This window comes from Eucalyptus grandis, chromosome 7 (genome assembly GCF_016545825.1).
Source record: "Eucalyptus grandis isolate ANBG69807.140 chromosome 7, ASM1654582v1, whole genome shotgun sequence".
Lineage (NCBI taxonomy): Eukaryota > Viridiplantae > Streptophyta > Magnoliopsida > Myrtales > Myrtaceae > Eucalyptus > Eucalyptus grandis.
In genome coordinates this window covers 54,958,670-54,978,872 of record NC_052618.1, presented here as the reverse complement: position 1 = coordinate 54,978,872, position 20,203 = coordinate 54,958,670, and the positions used below count along the sequence as shown (strand labels likewise).

Sequence of the window (20,203 nt, the reverse complement as noted above, 5' to 3'; positions counted from 1 at the left end):
TGCTTGTTTCAGACAAACCAACCATGGATGAACTAGTTCATAGACCATACGGCTTGATTAGAAGTTCACTCGCTGTTTCAAGATGTGTCCTGGATGCGTATGGTCGGATCAGCTCTTTCCTTCACGCATGTCAAAAGGACTGATGGATGCCCGTTTATCATGGGACCCTTTCGAAAATGCTTCCAAGACTCGGTACTTTCCGGTCCTTTAACGTAGTTTGTTATTTCAAATTGAAACATATTTATGGCAATGACTGTCAATAACATCCCTTTTAATTGAAATCCCATTATGGTAATGAATGTTTTATTCGAATTCATTAATTAAAAAAAAGACGGCAACATTTTCTTTATCTTACAATGCAAATCGATCCGAAAGTCTCTTCTTCTTCTCAATCCCAAGTAAGGATCCCACATAAAAATAAAAATGCATCATCAAATTATGAAAAAACAAATTGGCAATTGAAACCTCTGAAGCTCTGGCCAAGAAGGAAACTTGGAAGCATAACAAGGAGGGGCACTTTGGTCACTTGGCCAGTACCATTTTTGGAAAATCCCTAATCTCATTTAAGAAATCTTGATAATTGCCCACTCATGCCCCCACTTTTATTCTTTGCCCTAGGAGAAAACCAAGATTCCATCTCAGAACTAACCCCCTTAAACTCCACAAGCACGTTAAAGAAACACACACTCTCTCTCTCTCTCTCTCCTCTGTGACAGCTAATAAGCCTTCAATAATCTGCGCCAATTCATACAGCTAACATACGCATCGTCCGAAATCCCAGAAACCCAAATGAGGAACCTCCCTCCCCGTTCTGAATCTCGCCCCAAAATTCTGTCTTTCGCACAACCAACTGTATAGCTTTCCTCGTTGTTCGAATGTAAAGAGGCAGTCAGGCGAAGGAACGAACGAACGCGACAGAGACGCACGCACGCGCACTCACTCTCTCTCTCTCTCTCTCTCTTCTCTTACTTCGCGTGTTGCGGCTACACTCCCAAATCCCACCACCACCGCCCATCGAAGAGAAAAGCCTTCGGAGCTGCTTGTAGGGTGGGCGAAGGAATAGGATTTCCGGCACGGCGGCGGCGGCGGCGGCGGCGGCGGCCATGTCCTCCGCCTTCAGCTCCTCGAGAAGCAGCCCGAGCGGCTCGAGGCACCACCAGTTCGTCGGCGGCGGCGTCAACAGCCCCGTCGTTCTGGGCGTCTCGAGGTTGAGATCTTCCGCGGCCAAGAAGCCGCCCGAGCCGCTGAGGCGAGCTGTCGCCGACTGCCTTTCCTCCAGCTCGGCTCACCATGGGGTCCCGTCCTCCACTGTTGCCTTCGAGGCTTCCAGGACTCTTCGGGTGCGCTCGAATTTCGATCCTTTCTTATTTGTTTGCTGGATTCTTGATTTTTTGGGGTTCTTGATTTTGTTGGGTCTTGCCGTCTTGGTTAGATCTTGCGAAGTTTTGATTTTGGTCCTGGATGGGGATGTTTGAAATCTGGGTTTCGCAGCGCTGGACGTGATTTAGAGTTTTAGTTTGGTTTGATTGCGGAGTTACTGGTATTCAATGCTCAGTTTGGTTGCTTGGAATTGATGCTGTATTGAAAGGTGGATCGTTCAGCTGAAGTGGGGCCAATTTGCTCGTGGAATCTATCTTCTCAGCTGTCATAGATGAACGAATTGATTTGCAGAAGAAATGTCCCTAGTTTGCTATATCTTCTTGTCATTTGGAGAGTTCAGGCTGGATATAGTTTGATGTTCATAAGAATTGTGTGCTCATTTGTCGAGATTATGCAAGAATGACATGATTTCTAGTGAAAAGGGGGGCCCACCCTTGAAGCACACTGCTGCCGCACTAGCTAGTTGACCATTCTGAATGGTTCAGTTAATCACTGTAAGCTTCTAAGGAAGGCATTCTTATGATAATCTTTGCAAGACAATGCCCTTCTCAAAAGCTAGGATAAAGTTCACAGTTTACACTCCAATGGGATGTCCGATTTTGGCAACATGAAGTAATTGTTGACTTGAGTCTAGTTGGAAAGAAACCGTTGCCACCACAAGTCCACAAAAATGTTCTTTAATTGATTGGCAGAAAACGTTTACAATTGGTTTGCAGTGGGCTTTCATTTTTTTTCACGAATCTTCAAAATGGTAGTCTTAAGAAATGAAATGTGCTTCCCTGATAAGTTTGTATCTGAAATCACACAACTTTCCTGGAAAATGAAGCTTGATCCTCATCTAAGACCATGTTTCTGTAAGTATGGCAGTATTGCTGGCAGTTTTCAAGGTACAGATAAATCATGTGGTGGTTCTTTCTCGAGAAACTGTTTACTGGCACTTTTTACATATGTATGCTAGGACTTATGAGTTAAAGGTTTAGATTCTTACAAGTTGTCAATGGCAGGACTACTTGGCTAGCCCTGCGACAATTGACCTGGCTTACAGTTTTATGATAGAACACACTATTTCAGAGAGAGACCGCAGGTATGCTGGTATCTTTAATCTCTTGACAACCACTGCTGTTAGGCTTTTAACTGTTTTATATAGGACTAGCAATTTCTGAGACGAAGCGATAAAATGATTTGAGCATGATCCAACCGAGAGCAATTTATTGAGAGAAACCTGAAACTCACACGACATGAATGCAAATATTAAAAACCGATGCAGCCAGACCATGCGTTAACACATATTTTGTCATCCGTATGTTGCAGTGCACAAGTAATTTACTTTGGTATGTGGTATGCAAACTGTTCTTTTGTTTTCCTTTAGATACCCAGGGAAAGGTGCTGAGTTTGCAAATGTTGAGTTCTCAGTCATTTGAATGCTTCAGGCACCAACTTCTGCGCTAGGAGTCCACTCTCCTCTTCCTCCTTCTGCGAACTAGCCCTAGAAAGTTATTAATGAAGGGAAAGGATGAAGAACACTTCAAGCTCTTAGATTGCTCTTTGATTTTACACATCATTTTCGATTCTTTGACTTCAAGATGACATTTTCATTAGTTCTCTTTTGAAGCTCTGGGCCATAGCTAGAAAAAATTCATTTGATTATGCTTTTGATTTCTTAGTTGAATATTTTTGTGATATGTGTTTTCAGTAATTAGTTTGATTAATTTGTGGTTTTACTTGGCAGCCCGGCTGTAGTGGCTAGATGTGTGTCTCTTCTGAAAAGATACCTACTAAGGTATGCGCTTCAACTATCCAGACTGTTTGGTTGCTAATAGATTCTAGATGGATGGTTTTTAGTTTTTGTGGTTGATGTCCTAGCACCAGTTGATTGATTAAGATACTTGATCTTTTATTAATTGCCTCTTCAAAAGTGAAAATGTTTGAGAAGGTTTTATTGAGCTTCACAGTTCCGGCTTCTGTGAATTGTAAAGTAATAGGTTTTGAGTGTCCTTAGTGATGCACTTCTCATGCAATCACCAAAATAGGTTCTTTCCGTCGTATGTTTTTGGTGCTAAAATGCTTATATAGTTGAGGAAAGATCTTGAAGAGAATTGCGCTTCCCATCTTCCAACAACATGAACTACTGGGAAGTGAAAGGCTGCCTAACTGAACTCCTGTATCAGTCCAATTGATACAGATTGAACTTCTGTTTTAGTTGGACTGTCAACTACAATAACTTAAGGGCAGTTGGTCATTAGATGAATCCTGTATCTTATTAGGTTATCAACTATTGTTTCTTTAGATGCATCATGTCTAGTTAGTGCACACCTGAGTACATTATGTCATAGAGCCTTCGAGGAAATTTCTTTTATGGTTTATCTGTGGTTCAGGAGTTTATGCTTCCTGCTTCTTTCACAGATATAGACCCAGTGAGGATACTCTACAGCAGATTGATCGGTTCTGTATTAACACAATTGCGGAATGCGATGCTAACCCAAATAGCAGAGTAGTTCCAAGTAAGGCTGCACCATCTTCAGCGCCTCCTTTGCCTGTGTCCAGTTTTGCTTCTGGAGCGCTTATTAAGTCACTGCATTATATTCGTTCTCTCGTGGCTCAACATATTCCAAGGCGGTCATTCCAACCAGCTGCTTTTGTTGGAGCTGCTTCGGCAACCAAAAATTTACTCCCATCATTGTCGTCCTTGTTAAAACGATCTTTCAATTCCCAGTTAAGCCCCTCAACTGGTGCGGAATCTCTTGAAAGCAAGGACGATTCAAGTATATCTTCTCAGAACAAACTCAATCCTAAAAGTGTCGACTATGTTGAGGATATTGATTATATAGCTCCCGATGTCCTCAAGTGGCGCCTTTTAGGGGATCATCAATCATCATTTGTGTCACCTGAAAGGTAATTCATTCTGAACCACACATATAGGTGTTTCATAGGAACCTTATGCCTACTTGTGATTTAGCTTGAGTGTGTAATTGATGTTGGCTATTACACAGTGACCGAATTGTGAGTTCCCAAGACATGAATGCACATAACTTCCTAGAAGTAGGTGCAGCGGCACTCCTTGTGGGCGATATGGAAGCTAAGATGAAAGGCCAGGCTTGGAAGTATTTTGGCAGTGCTGATATGCCTTATCTTGATCAACTGTTGCAGCCTTCTCCTGTCACGACAATCACCAGCTCTGCCTCTGCCCGTTCTCATCTAAGGTCTATAACAGCTTCTAAAAGGTCTAAGCCAGGCGCTCATCAAATTTGGTATGTATTCATTTCACAATTGCCTTTTCATGTGTAAGAGGCTTCCACCCTATCTGTGAAATGCAGTGTGCTGAGTCCTTTTAACCAAGTACCTGTTGAGTAAGTGAACTGAAACTTGCAAGCAAGTCAACAAGCAGCTATAGAATTTTATTTTTTGGCCAAAAAAAAAAAAAAAAAAAAAAAAAAATCTGGAACTCTCTCTCAGATGTCTGTAGATTGTAAGATTTGATTTGGTCAGAACTTATTTTAGGTTGGATCTCCCCTCACTCCCTGCCTCCTTATGTGGCACTATTGTGATGCACTAAGAAATTGGATGCTGATTCTCAAGGATATAAAAGCCTTTTTAAGCAAGGATCGAACATTGGGTGCTGAACTTTTGTAGTGTTAAACACACTAAATCAGTTGATGGCTGGTGAATCCATATTGATGCTGAGATAGACTCTCAAATGCCTTCTAATCAATTTGACTGACTGTGTTCTGGTTGGATATTCCAGAAAGGAATATGTCATTTTTGGTTGGGTCTTGTTTAAAGTGATATTGGTTTGCTGCAGGCCATAAATGTTCCGCTGAAGGACCTTTTGTAGTGTGATAATGCTCTTTCACGCGATGCTTCCTCTTAAGTACCTTTGTTGTTTGTAGGGGTATTTGAATCCTGCTTTCTCTTCCTTACATTAGGATGGATAGCAAGACAACCGCATCTTACTGGATGCTTCTAATTTACATGAATCTTTTTTCTGATACCTGTTGGCCTTGAATTATGTGCTGCATATAGCAGTATGAGTCTTATATTTTGCTGCCTTGGGTAAAAAAAGATGGCCCTTAACTAGATATGAGGAAAGCTGAGAATCTAAGAGTCTAAGAATAGACTTCGTTTATTGTTTTGTATATATCACCCCTGTCTAAGATCAAAAGCTTCATTTCGGCATTATCAGTTGAACATGCAACTCTCATTTTTCAGGGAGGAATCTCCTACAAGCACATTCCGACCTCGTGCTCGACCGCTATTCCAATACCGTCATTATAGGTGTGGCATAATTAATTCATAATTTTCTTACATAGTATTATCTCATGCAGTTGTGTAATTATTTTCCAAGTGTTGAGAATTGGTCTGGATAATGGTTGATGTGAGGTTCATATGGAATTGTTAATGTGTGGTTCATATATAAGTAACCGTTGAAGTTCTATATATATAAATAAAGCAAAGTTCATTAAACTAATCAAGAATGTTGAGACTTCAAGCCATCCATTTAAGCGTGGAAGCTTAATTTCATTTTTATATCCCAACCTGTGCATATGTGTCTCATACCCCTGAACATGCAGATCTGAGTCTCATCTTTTGTTTTAGAAGGACTGATGTGATAAACTGAGGGAATTGGCAAATTAGATGTTCCCCTTTAACATTTTATCGGGTTATGTTAAAATGACTATATAAATGTTGAAGCTTGGAAGTGTGATTTGAATAGTCTTACTCTGAATTTTGTGCTACATGCATCGTTTTGCACTTTTTGGGCAAATTATACTGATTCTCATGTCTTGTGGTCATTGTTCATATTAGTCATGGATTTCTGCTGCATCATGCATCAATTGTACATGATTTTTATTCCCTTAAGTGTATTTACACAAACCCTACTATATTCAGTTTATGTAAAAAATTGACCAGAATTTGTGTCTCATTGACTGTTGAACAATTTGACCGAAGAAATGCTCAGCTATATCGAATGTGGCATTTGGTTCTGGCTGTTAATGGAAACTTCACACTTGCAGTGCAATAAATCGTCCTCAAAATTTATTTTATTGCTCAGCTATATTGAATGTGGCTTTTGGTTCTGGCTGTCAATGGAAACTTCACACTGCCAGTGCAATAAATCTTCCTCAAAATTTATTTTCTGCTACATCATGTGTGGGCAGTTGTACATGCACAAACCCTCCTCTACTCAGGTTATGTCAAAAATTGACCAAAATTTGTGTCTCGTTGATTTGTTGGATTATTTGACCAAAGAAATGCTCAGCTATATTGAATGTGGGTTTTGGTTCTGGCTGTTAAGGGAAACTTCACACTGCCAGTGCAATAAATCTTCCTCAAAATTTATTTTGTTTCTCCTTTTTTGGTTTTATTACCTTAGCGCAACAATGTCTGTAATTAGTTCCTACATCCAATAATGAAATCAATGCATGAAAATTCCTCTTCTTTGTCCTCTGATCTGAATGTTTTTATCTGAGATGCATGTCTTACAGAGGCTTTTGGAGCACAGTGCAGTAGTACCATGTTTTAATGCAAATAATTCTTGCATATATGCTCTTTGCAGGCTGATTCAGCTCTCTCACAAACCCCCTTCTTCTCTTCCTTTTCTTCTGACGTCAATTTTTTCTATTATTCAGTGAACAACAACCTCTGCGGCTTAATCCTGCCGAGGTTCAGGAAGTGATTGCTTCAGTCTGCTCGGAGATGTCTTCTCCAAATGCTAACATCATGACAGTGTCAAGATTAAATAATGCTGGAAAGCCAACGATGGATGTTGCTATCAGTGTTCTCGTTAAACTTGTTATTGACATGTACATTCTAATCACCTTTTTCTTCCAATTTGTGCCTGTGCACCTTAACTTAATGCACTTTCTCAATGTGTGATCATGTGTCGATTGTGCTTAAAACTTCATTGTCAATTGGTGCTTTGATCACAGGAGTCAATATAATCTGTCATATATGCTGTACTTGCATATTTAGTTTGCATTGAGATGTACACCACTACTTGCATACGTCACGTACAGACCTTTCACAGTATTGCATCACAGCATTACCAACTTCTATATTTTAGGGGGTTGCATTATGTTAATATGGATGTATATGTTTTTTTCCCATTTAACCATATGCCTAAGTGCTCTCTGCATGATATGGTATCGTGACTTAAGCTCATGGGTTTAAGGGAGAATATTGACGCATGTTAGACCATTTTGAGTGGATTTTCTTAATATTTAATATGAATTGCTTACCATGGTGCGTTTGGTGTCTGTCTTTTAGATTGTTTCTTAATTCTTGACTTGGATGTAAGATCAATGTAAACTGGGGGTTTTTGCTTGTAGGTATGTTTTGGACCCTGGGCCTGCTGCTCCTCTCACCCTGTCCATGCTTCAGGTGTTGATTCAAACGGATACATAAATTCAATAAAAATTTATGTTCAAAGATTCTAATTTACTTGTAATGCCCTTCCAGGAAATGCTTAGTTCTACCAGAACAGAGTGCAGGGCACGTGCCTTTGATTTAATTCTGAACCTTGGAGTACATGCTCATCTATTAGAGCCTGTGCTGACAGACATTCCTTCCACCATTGAAGAAGAATACTGTCAAGAGACATATCTTGATAGTGAAACTCAAGTTGGAATACATGGGCTGGCAAAAAGTTCTTTCAAAAGAATGGAATCTTCCACAGCTATTGATGATTTGGAGTCTTGGATCCTGAACATTCTATATGAAATTCTTCTCTTTCTCGTTCAGGTATTATGATTAACCGAAACCTAAAACTTCGGGGCGATATCTCTTGCAATTTTAGTTGGTTTGGGTAAGCATCTTGTTAGGTGTTGACTTATCCAAATCATGAAGAATCTGCATGGCCTTTGTGTGCATGAATGAACTCTTTGAAATTTTGAGTTCTTTAACAAATTTGCATCGTCGAGAGTGTCATCAAACTCTTTCCCTTCAACTTAAGGTTGAATATTTTTGAAATTGGGAGCTTTGCTGTAGGAATCTGGCACATCTTGATAATTATCTTCAAAGGTTCAGGTCTCTGAGTGATATGGTTTGCATAACTTGAAGAAAGCAAAAAAATCATTTAAAATTGTAATTTGTATTCCTTCTTTTGCATATGTTTTCTTTTTGCGGTTGAATCTCCCAAAGATTTTATCTGGGATTTTTCACTTCACGGTTGAACTTGAATAACGTGAGTAAAGATGTAGCTTGGTAACTCAGATCTAAATGAAATGTCAAAATAATTAGAAGTTCTGTCAGCCAAAATATAGAATATGTGTATGCAGCATGAATATATGTTGTGTTCTTCCTCTTAGATTATCTCTACGTAATCTTCTCAAGGGTTCCTCCTGCTTGTTCAACAGATGGAAGAAACGGAAGAGTCTGTCTGGGCCTCTGCACTTAGCTGTTTGCTCTATTTTGTCTGTGATAGGGGCAAAATTTGGAGGAAGAGGTTGCAAGGTCTGGACATAAGGGTGAGCAACCTTCTTCCATGTTTATGTCATGTTTACTTAGAAGTGTCATGTTCTCTCTGCTCCAAGTAGTAAAGAAGATATCATCATCAGCATCACTTGTATCGTTTTCAGCATCACACACACCCACCCACCCACTCACGCACACACATACATTTAACAATTGTTTAGTTAATTGAGATGTAGACTTAAAAGCAAGTAAACATTGAGAATGCTGGAGTTCTTCAGGTATTCATTTTTAACTATATGTGAGCTCCAACTATGGATTTAAGTAAGAAAGGGAAATGTGGAATCAAGGTTCAGCAAAAGCCTGGAATAGCTTTTACAAACATGTCTCTAGGAATATTATCTTGGTTTATGATTTAATTAAGAAGGTAGTATTTTATGCTTCACTGTTTGTAGGACTTTGTATAACTTTAACTCTGCATAGTAAGTCTTGCAAGTTCAGTCCGTAAAATCTCTCGTCTGTTTCTTTGCTTTGGAAGAACCAAACCTACTCTGTATGTTTACATAAAAGAAAATGTGGCTGCTTTTACTTTTAAACTTCATCATTGTACTACACACTTAGAATGGAACACTTTTTTTCTATGGTGATTACATTAATAGATTCTATACATTTTTCTTCTTGAAGTTCGGGGGTTACCTTTACCTTCTAAATTTTTCAGTTTGTCATTGATTGAGGATGACATTGGCATGATAGAAAGTCTGCCACTGATTAATCTGGGGTAACGGTTTATGTCTAGTTAAATTTATTATGGAATAGTTCTCCTCTTTCAGAACTAAAGTATGCAAAACTGCCAATTAGTGTTCAGAGACTTTCAGAGTCTTCTGTCTTTATGAGCAGAAAGCGATCATAAAAGGAAAAGGAAAAATGCTTTTTACCCATACTTCAGGATCTGCTTTCTCATATTAAGTAACTGTCTTCTACTCTAACAGTAATTTTGGATATTCTGAAGTGTCATTCTAATGGACCAAGCAGACTTAATATTAGACTGTTTTTAATTGCAAATACTTGCTATCGAACTAAACTCTTCTTCCTTCCTGTATCAGAAGTTGTGTCATGTTTTAGTCTATGGTATGAGTTTCCTGGGACTAAAAGTGATCCAGTTTTTCTCTTGTCTAGACAGTTGTTGTTGTTCATGTTTTTGTGGGCGAGATTATCAGAGACTTGGGGCGAGTGTAGGTTTTGATTGTGTTCATAGATGTTGTTTTGCTCGGGATGATGGACGGATCTGCTGTTATATAGTATTGCATTTCTTCTTCTTTTTTTTTTGGTTATCTATATATAATCTCAGAGAAAGGTTTGATTTACGGTTCTTTTTAATAATTTTCAGGTTGTTAAATCACTTTTAGAGATCAGCAGGAAGAATTCTTGGGCAGAAATTGTTCACAACAAGCTTATTTCCATACTAACTAACATGTTTTATCAACTTCCTGATGAATCCACTGACTTGGTTTCGAGTACCCTGCTTTTTCTCTTTCACCAGGTTGATCTTATTGGAGGGATTGAGTTTATATTACTTGAGGTATGCAAATTTTTAATATGCAAAATAGATTTTGTCAGTAGTTGATAGGCTTGCTGAAAGACTAAGAAGGAAAAGCAGGGGTGTATTGCTGCTGAACTGGGAATGAATTGCCTCCTTGTGTAGTGGTTTATAATTATCCCTATGTTCTTTATTTTCCCCACTTTTAACTTTCCTCTACTTCACGTCACTTTTAAGAAATAATATTTTAATTATAATGGTATTATGACTATAAATCAAACTAATGGTGATTTTTTCCTTTGCTTTTAGAAAAATGTCAAATTTTAGATAAAGTTTGTTCTGGTTCAGGGAGAACTTGATTGATTCTTTCTTAGATACATTCCACATGAGCAGCCTCTGACCTATTTCTTTCAGATACAGTTATACATAAAGATTGACGCTTTAACATGTTAACTATTGGGCAGATAAAAGTTCCACTTCTTCAAATGTAGTTATTATTTTGGATATTGTTCTGGAGGAGCTGCTCTCAAGTTCATTATGAATGTGTTGTTACCCAGTTAACTTTTTTTTTTTTTTTTTCTTTTTTTCTTTTTAAATATCTAAGAGTTTCTTTTTACTTGCAGAAATTCTACTGAAGGAACTAGTTACTTATCTCCCTTGTGAAAACATTTGTATTAAACACTGGTGTCATCTCACCTTAAAATTTATTGAGGAGTCATTGAAGTCTCTACAGATTCAATTATGTAGCAAACAAACACGTCAAATGTATGAACTTGTTCCCTGGCCATGTCTCCAGGTGATAATGGGAGCACAAAATTATATCTGCATGCCCAATTATAATTATAAGTATAATTATAATTTTCCAAAATTATTCTGGTGACCTGAGATTGGTTGCTTTACCCTGATTTATGGGTTGGTTATTAGTTGCTTGTTTAGATAAAATCAAATTTAAAAGCATCCTTCTCCAAAATCATCCTGGTTCCTGATACATCTCTCCCACATTTGTGTGTTGCTTTGCAGTATTCGCTCGTGAACTCGAGGGAAGAAAGGAGAAATTTGTATCTGGTGCTTTTTGACTATGTCTTACATCAAATCAATGAAACATGCTTAGCAACTGGAGCCTCTGAATTCACTGATGATGAGATTCAACCTCTTGCAACCTTGCTCACTCTGGCAGACGCACCTGAAGCTTTTTATATTTCTGTTAAACTGGGAGTACAAGGAATTGGCGAGATCTTGAGAAGGTCAATATCTGATGCATTGGACAGATATCCAAACAGCGAACGACTAAATATGGTACTTCCACCTTCGTTGGACATCTGTTTTACCTTCTGTTGCATTTTCTTGTTTTGAGTTTCAAGGAAAATATGTTGGTATATCTACAAGATCTATATGTTATATTCTTTTATTTTTAGTGGGCACCTAGGCGTATATTTGTACTTGGATTGCTGTTTCTAGGAGTTTTACATGTTCCTTTGACATGAGGATATTGATGTATAATGCAGCTGCCTCATTTTCCCATTTTTTGTTCTGTTTCTCTCAAAAGAGGATATTCATCCTTCTTTGCCTATTGCTTGATTTTGTTTTTTTCTCCATTTTTTTCAGAACGGTTCCTCCTAATTTTTACATGTGAAATCTTGCATCTCTTGGATGACATTTCAGCTTTTGCTAACAAGTTTGGCCGTTAATGATGATGTTACTTACTCTTTGCTCTGAATCTGGTTGTTTTGCAGCTCTTGGAAAACATAACAGAGAGATTTGATGTGTTAGTGAGTTCATTTAGTCACTTAGACAAAGAGTTCTCTCATATGGTACAGATCACAAAGTCCTTCAAGGTTCTCGGGAAAATTGGAGAAATATCCTTACGAAATGGTATCGGCAGTGATGTGAATCTCCATTGGTCCACATTACATTCACTCCTTCATTCGGAAAGAACTTCATGCCGTCGAAATGGGTACATATGGTTAGGAGATTTGCTTATATCGGAAATTAGTGAGGAAAAGGATGGTAGTATATGGTCAAATATAAAAACATTGCAGCAGAGAATCGCTGATGCGGGAGCTCCTGATTATTCTGTTGCTTCAGATATCCCCTTGTCTGTACGGCTATTGTGTGGGCTTTTGAAATCTAAGCACAACAGCATTAGATGGGGTTTCCTGTTTGTTCTGGAGAGGCTTCTTATGCGTTGCAAATTTTTGCTGGATGAGAAGGAAATGCAGCGGTTTAATAGCAGTGGTCCTGATCACTCTTTTGATGACAACCGTCTTAAGAAGGCCAATGCAGTAATAGACATCATGAGCAGTGCTTTACTACTGGTTTTCCACATAAATGAAACTGACCGCATGAATATTTTAAAGGTATGTTGCTTGCAGAACTGATCCTAGCTGACTGTGGTTTCTGAACCATTGGAAATGGGACAACATGTGCAAAGCAGACATCGCTCTATAAGATATTTCCATACATTACTTAAAGATTATTATTCTCATGTTTCAATGAGCCTTCCAAGTGCTACTAATGTTCCGATTTGTCCTTGGGTGATATATGTGATCAGAATGCCTAGGGATCTAAAAATGTGCAGCTGGAATAAAAACTGCCACATATGATAGGACAAGCAATGATAAACCCGGCTATCGAGCAGCTTGTCCTGTTGCATTTGAATATTGTTGACATGATTAATAGTTTCTTGGTTAACTAGTGATATTTCTGAAATATATATGGAAAATTAGACATGTTCTGTATCTATTTTACCTGTCATGCCAAGCTAGATATTGTGTATTCCTCAGCCTAAACATAGATTTCCATATACACAAAGAAGAAGACAGCTCTTGGTTGATGTAGTGAATTCTTTTTTTTTTTTTTTTATTTGAAGGCCCAAATCATATATGGAAGTTAAGTGAAAGCCTTCTTAAAGAAGAAAAATACGTTTTGAAATATGTCATGTTTTAAGCTTTTAATTATATAGTCCGTTGCGAAGCTTTTGATTAGCTGGTAAGAATTAATTTTACATTCCATTACAAAGCATTTGATTGGTTTGTAAGGAACGGATGTTGGCATGGTGACACTGATTCTTGCTGAGCCTGCATCAGCTCATTAAATTTAATCAGAGTTACTTCTGGTCAGAGATACTGTTTGACCTTTGTTGTTTGAGTAGCACTGAGTGATTATCTTGAATCGGATGCTTTAAGTTGTTGACATGTTGTTTAACGAAAGCTACTTTTGCAATTTCTTTTAAAAGAATTAATAGGAATACTAACTGTATTTTTTTTCTCTGTTAATACATAGATGTGTGATATTCTTTTCTCTCAAGTGTGTCTCAAAGTTCCGCCAGCAAGTTCCACTCAAATTGGAGAGGGAATGCGTGTCACCAGTGAGAATAAGAAAAAGGATCTTGGTGAGCCAGCTCCTCCACAAGAGAACTGCCTCCGAGGGGAATATGTGGAAGAAACTTATGGCAGAGCCAACAATAATGGTAACTTCTATCATGGGACAGCTTCAATGGCTGCATTGCTTCTGCAAGGACGCGCTGTTGTTCCCATGCAATTAGTTGCCCGTGTTCCTGCTGCTTTATTTTATTGGCCATTGATTCAACTTGCTAGCGCTGCAACAGACAACATCGCATTGGGTGTTGCTGTTGGAAGCAAGGGAAGGGGCAACCTACCTGGGGCAGGATCGGACATTCGGGCTACCCTTTTGTTGCTTCTAATTGGTAAATGCACTGTGGACCCCCCTGCTTTTGAAGAAGTCGGTGGAGAAGAGTTCTTCAGGTGATAGCATTTACCTCTCATCCCTATGAGGTTTTGATTATTTTATTTTATTTTATTTTTTTATCATATCTTTTTTTTTTTTTGGAGTATGCAAAGGGTTTAAGCACTGGTTTTGTCAACTTGCAGAGAACTTTTAGATGACACAGACGCAAGGGTAGCTTATTATTCTTCAGCTTTTCTTTTGAAGGCAAGGAAGCATCTCTATTTTCCATGTATTAGCATTCTTGTTTTCATGGGGATCTGCTGATTTATATGTTTTGACATATGCAGAGGATGATGACAGAGAAACCTGAGAAGTATCAACACATGCTTCAGAATCTTGTTTTCAAAGCTCAGCAGGTAAGACATGTAGTGATGGTTTGTCTGCATGTTAGTGTTATTCACAGACTCACAGTAATTAAGCTAATAAATGTTTTTTGACAACACACCATTTATCCTGTAGACAGTTTTGAGAAAGTTTGACAGTCATCTTATAAGCAGATCTAGAGAAGAAACAGTACCGAAAATAGACTAAACTCATGTGTGGGTTTTAACATGTCATTTTGATGATGTACTTCAGTAGTCTGGATAATGTCGTTGCAAATGGGCTTTATGGGTTACATTTGAAGAGATATTATGAAAATTGAAAATTCTATAAACCTGATGCTGGTTAAGGGTACCCATTGTCCTGCCATTTCTTATCGGACTTTTAAGATGTATAATTGACCTATTTCTTATGGGAAGTTTGCTTCTCACTTGTTGGGGTTTTATTGCTGCTTTGCAGAGCAACAATGAGAAGTTGTTGGAGAATCCATATCTTCAGATGCGTGGCATACTTCAGTTGGCAAACGATCTTGGAATTGAGTTGTGACATCAAGTAGTCATTGTGAGAGACAAGTTGAGACCCTAATGCCCATGCTGTTCACATCCTGATAAGCAAAGCTTAAGGTCCCTCAGGATGATATGGAAATGGAAATGAGGGCCTTCTCCATTGAACAATGTGGATCAGAATAAGTTTGAGTCTTCTGCAGAAAGGGATGTGTTTCAAAGTTGACTTTGGAGCTATGGTATGGGATGGAGTTAGAAAATTCACTGGAGTATGATACATTCTCCAGGATGAGCAATCATCATCCTTTATATTTTTCTGGATGCAGGAGTGGAGTGGTAAAGTGTATGCTTTTGAAACATTACTCCTCCTGGTTGTACATGAGTAGGGCTAGCTATCAATGGAAAAAATTATCTTGGGAAATCTGTGATGTAAAGCTGATGGCTCAGGACTCAAGGTGTTCTAGGTCATTGCACTGAGCGGTCCCTGGAGGATACTATTAGTATGCTGATTCAGATCAGATCAAGTTCACCTCCTGAAGTTCAGGGGGTTGAACATACCCTCAGGTACTCATCTTGTCCATTTTGTTCCTCTCCACTCATTTATCTTGTAGCTCCTGAGTGTGCTGGGTATGACCCCATTAAGCTAATCAGAGTCCTATATTATATGTTGTGCTAAGAAGACTATCTCCTTCACTGTTTTAGGAAGTTATATCCTGGCTTTGTTTAGAGTGAATTAGGGTTCACAGTGAACTAGGTTCTCTGTAAATGTCTTGTAGTAGGAACGTCAAGTTACCAGGAAATTCATTATATCGCTTTGCGATCATCAAGACACATTCTCAGTGGGGTGGGCCCTCGTATGAGATAGTCAGGCTCATATATGTGAGGCCTACAGCATATGGGGGAGTTTGTGTTTGCTTCGAGAGTGTATAATAGCTTGCATCGTTTTTTCCCCCCACATTCTTGGCTCTGAGACATTTCTTTGCATGTGTCTTTCTTTGATATTTTGAAGCAGTTCCGGTGACCATTGTATAGCAGAAGTTTGATGGACCTCTGGAAGAAATCTTTTTGTTTCCTTGTTCAAATTTTGGAGCCTCTGTAGTATCTCAGCAATGAGGGATACGATGATGACCATCTAGATGAGAAATAATAGTTTCTTTAGTTCTCAAATTGACTTGAGAAGTCAGACGCGAGGTCTCATCATCGATGAAGACAGCAGTGATTTTGTACCTTGTGTATGTGTAGGACCTGCAACTACTTGATTTGCGAGACAAGGGCTCTGAAGGGGGCACCATTGAGGATGCTAAGTATTAGGGGCATCTTCAATGTCTGCCTAGTCTGGTTCTTGATCTGTTCATTAATTGTTTTTGACTGCTGTATATATTTGTTTCTTTTCTTTATGTGGTTATGGCCTCTTCCCCTGTTTTGGCTGCTTCAACTAATTTGCGGTTTGTTGTAAAATTAATTGGTTGAGTTTGCTCATGTATGGATGAAATTTTGAAGTAATGAAAGCAGGAAATTTCGTTGTTTCGTTTCTTGCGCTGCCTGACGAGAATGATTTGTTGCTTCTTTTCCTATACCATGGTTGTATAAATTGAACCAGGAAAATCATCCGGCAAATTGGACTCTCATCTAGTGTTGTCTAGATTTGCAAAGCTTTAATTTTCATATGAAATCAGCTAGGATAAGATTAACATTCAAAGCGTAACACGACATGATCACAATGGATTATTATATCTAGATAGTGCTATTTTGCCCTGATCACGAGACCGTAGTCAGCGAGAAGGCAAGACTATCAATATACTGTAGAATAGCAAACTGTGGTACGTTCATCCGATGCAAAAGCAATAAGCCTCGAATGGTGATGTGAAATTAGCATGCACAATCGTAGTTACCATGTAACATATGGCAGACGATGTGATTGAGAATGATCCCGACCCGAATTAATTCATTTTCTTGCAATACAAATATAATAATTCATAAACTTATACCAAACTGCTAAAATACTTCCATGTTATCAAGTGATTGAGTGAGCTCAAAATCAAATGAGGGTGAGAGGGTAAAGAGAGTCATAGATGTAAATTGGATTAGAATAAATTATAAATCCTTTAAATTATATATTATTTCGGATTTTTACCATTTCAAGCCCGTTTTTGACCTACTTAATCCATTTAACAAACGCTCATATCAAATGAGTTGATTAATGCGTCTCCATCCCATTTTGAATCTTTGATGGGTCTCGCATAGTGACAGTGCATATCCAGCAAAAGCAATGGCCTAAAGGGATCAACTCTAATCATTAAGACCTGATAAGACATGCAATGAAGGATGATGCTAGCCATACACATCTGAATTAAAAGGGTAACGTAGAAACTGATATAAATCGGCTTCAATCCAATCCCCGATTCTTTGCTAACATTACTATGGCTATTTCAGACGAAAAAATGAAATAAACTGCCAAAAGATGCTCCTATACGTACGATTTGCGGAATTACCTATTGACTATGAGCCAAGAATTTACTATGGTTTAGAAGGTGGAGCTTGGAGAATCCAAAAAAGAACAGCACACCACCCCAGGTACGGTAGACAAAATGCTACCATCCTTAGTTTTGTCCCTAAAGAGTGAATGCCATGTGGGAAAGCTGCATAACGATGAGATTACTATCCTAAAAAGCAATTTGTGCTGTCTACGATGACGACTGCATGGCTTCTAAATGGTATCTGTCCAATTCGGCATCAAGCTCTTTTGCAGATGGTTTTCGAAAATGAGCTTTTCCTGGTCCACCAACTCTTGGACGTCCTTGGCTGCTGCCACCTTGATACAGTTTCTCAGCACCAGAACCTTGTCCTCTATAAAACATTAGCATCAGAAAGCACATTAAATTGGGGTTGCAGGGGAAGTTTCAGGTACAAAAAGTCCAACTGAATGCACACTAGATTGCCTAATGAACTGTCTAGGTAGCAAGATGATAAGAGGGCATTCGAGGCAATCATTGAAATTCTCAAACTACACCTTACCAAAAGTGTATCCATGTATCCATGTAACATTTTCCTTTTCTACATCCAGCAGATACATGATCTAAGAAGCTAACTTCAAGCTAATGAAAGAGGCATAGTTTCTCATAGCAGATCCGCTCAGATATTCACAATCCGATGTCCCCAAGCGACCATCAATACTCTAATTCCCAGTCATTAAGGCTCAGATCAGATTGATCAAACTTCCAATCACTTTTCATTCTCTCTACCCACACAGCAGGTAAATGCCAGCATCAATGGCTATCAGATAAAAAATGACATGAGGTCACGATATTTGAGATTTTAAAATGGATAAGCAGTACACGAGGTCAGGATATCTTAGATTCTAAAATGGATGGGCAAATTTCCTGGCCATTGTTTCTGTCAAAGCTTTTGAAGACTAACAGAAAGTTATATACCTTGCATAGGCACTCTGAAATCTTCCAACACTGCTATATGGAAGAGGAAGGGGAAGCAGAGGAGGAGGAGGAGGAGGAGGAAAGAGTCTCAGTCCAACAATCTCGATTTTCATTGGCTTCCCATCAAGTTGGACATTGTTGTATCTCTTGATAGCTGCTAAAGCATCTGAATGCCGTGCGAAAATAACTTCTGCGGTTCCCTACAATAACAATCTCCAGTTAAAAGACACGACAAAATCAAGGTTCAGACTTCCACTTAAGTTTTGCCTAAGCCTCATCTTCACCCTATGACAATATTCAAGTGATGATTCATGATTCCATTAATCAAAACCAGCTACATCCAAGTCCCAAACTCGAAGAGTCTCATAGCAGCCCTTTGTTTGAAAAGACTTGCTCATACAGCAATTCAACAGGAAGTCTTCCGTTTTGAAAAAGTGAGATAAGGCAGGACAGAGATTTTAGTCCTATAAAAATCACTCTCACAATATTCAATATTTCATCCGAGTATTTCGAAAGAGAAATACCTTGGATCTCCCGCTTCGATCATAGTGGACTCCGCATCTTTCCACAACCCCAACATCCGAGAACAGTAACTGCAGAGACCAAGGCACGAGTTACCCTCCGCGCCGCCTTATGTTTCCGGATGTCTAGCAACTCAAGTAAATCGAAACGCAGTAGAGAATAGTTTCAGGCAAAATACAGACACACAACCGGACAAATCATTACCATTATATCCTCGTTGGTGACGTCGTAATCTAAGTTCGATACATACAGCTTCGTGCCTGCCTCGGGCTTGGACGCTCCACCGAACAGCTCCTCCTGCCGCCAAACCGGCACCGCGGCCGGCGCCATCAGCTGCATTCATTCGCCATCCGAAAGAAGAGCGAAAAACCAAAGTTAAGCCAACAAACGAGGACGATAACTCATCGAGCTTAGAACAACCGCTTGGCACGACGTACGGAGTTAAGAACACGGAAACAACAGCGCGACGCCGCGGCAGCGACCGCTCGTCCTCTGGACGACCTGACCGACTAAACCACAAGTCCGACCAGTACGACGAAAACCGGAAACGTTCGACACCTCGTCGCTCGACGGAAAACGGGAAGGAGAAAGGAGGAGGAACAAGAAAGCGAAACGCGAGGCAGCGGTCAGCGAAACGCACCGCGGAAGAGCTCAGGCGAAGGACCGGAGGCGAGTACGGCGCCGATCGGGGCGGGCCGCGGTACGGCGGCGGCGGGCGACGGAGCGGGCCGGGGCCGCGCGCCCCGGACCGCTGCCGGCGCCGGATGATCTCGTCGAGGCTCATGTCCAGGGAGGCGGACATCTCCGCTCCGGCGATCGGACGGGAGGTTCCGGCTCTGTCGGTTCGGCTCCAGCGATGTCGCGCTCTGCAGCAGATGCGAAATGCACGAGAGAGGAGGGAAGATGGCTAGGCGGGATTTGTTCCGTTCGATTCCCCCGCCCCCGCCCACGCGCCGAGTCGAGAATGTCGTCATTCCTGGGGCCGTCGGCCACTGACAGCGCGACACGTGTGCCATCATGCGTTCCGCCCCTCCCGCGGTTGGTTGGGCTTCTCCGCCTTTTTATTATTTCGTGCGTATTAATTTTAACCAGAAAATCGAGATATGTATGGTAAAAAAAGGTCAAAAAAATTATTGTTCCGCTATTGCCCTCGTCTTCTGGTGGTTATTACCGTGTCTGGACGGATACTCTTTGTATTAATTCTAAAAATCTTCCCGCATCCGTATTTCGCCTCTTTTATTATTAGACACTTTAAAACTTTTAAAACATACAAATACTAACATGGAAAATTTGAAGTTTATATAATGTTTAAAACAGACAACCCTTCAAGTAAAACTTCAATTAAATATATATAA

General features: G+C 39.6%; 2 protein-coding genes across 4 annotated transcripts; one reads left to right on the top strand and one right to left on the bottom strand.

The window, feature by feature from the left end:
- The first annotated feature begins 634 nt into the window (after positions 1-634).
- LOC104454282 lies at positions 635-16,426 on the top strand. Of its 3 annotated transcripts, XM_010069088.3 has the most exons (19): positions 635-1,340; positions 2,385-2,464; positions 3,110-3,160; positions 3,784-4,272; positions 4,371-4,628; positions 5,587-5,652; positions 7,008-7,181; positions 7,707-7,758; positions 7,837-8,118; positions 8,733-8,843; positions 10,175-10,366; positions 11,345-11,620; positions 12,058-12,681; positions 13,607-14,088; positions 14,215-14,275; positions 14,359-14,427; positions 14,852-15,134; positions 15,222-15,459; positions 15,905-16,426. In XM_010069088.3, exons 1-17 carry the CDS (start codon positions 1,104-1,106, stop codon positions 14,936-14,938), a joined length of 3,591 nt encoding a protein of 1,196 aa, XP_010067390.2. In that variant the 5' UTR covers positions 635-1,103; the 3' UTR covers positions 14,939-15,134; positions 15,222-15,459; positions 15,905-16,426. The 3 variants fall into 3 exon arrangements, with proteins under 3 accessions (XP_010067390.2, XP_010067389.2, XP_010067388.2); XM_010069087.3 differs by having other exon boundaries at positions 14,852-15,459; positions 15,908-16,426; XM_010069086.3 differs by having other exon boundaries at positions 14,852-15,459.
- An 815-nt stretch (positions 16,427-17,241) lies between these two features.
- On the bottom strand, positions 17,242-19,773 carry LOC104455868 (THO complex subunit 4B). The gene is made up of 5 exons (XM_010070584.3): positions 19,489-19,773; positions 19,053-19,181; positions 18,851-18,919; positions 18,327-18,526; positions 17,242-17,742 (listed from the first exon to the last, which is right to left on the bottom strand). Exons 1-5 carry the CDS (start codon positions 19,648-19,650, stop codon positions 17,580-17,582), a joined length of 723 nt encoding a protein of 240 aa, XP_010068886.2. The 5' UTR covers positions 19,651-19,773; the 3' UTR covers positions 17,242-17,579.
- Between the last annotated feature and the right edge of the window lie 430 nt (positions 19,774-20,203).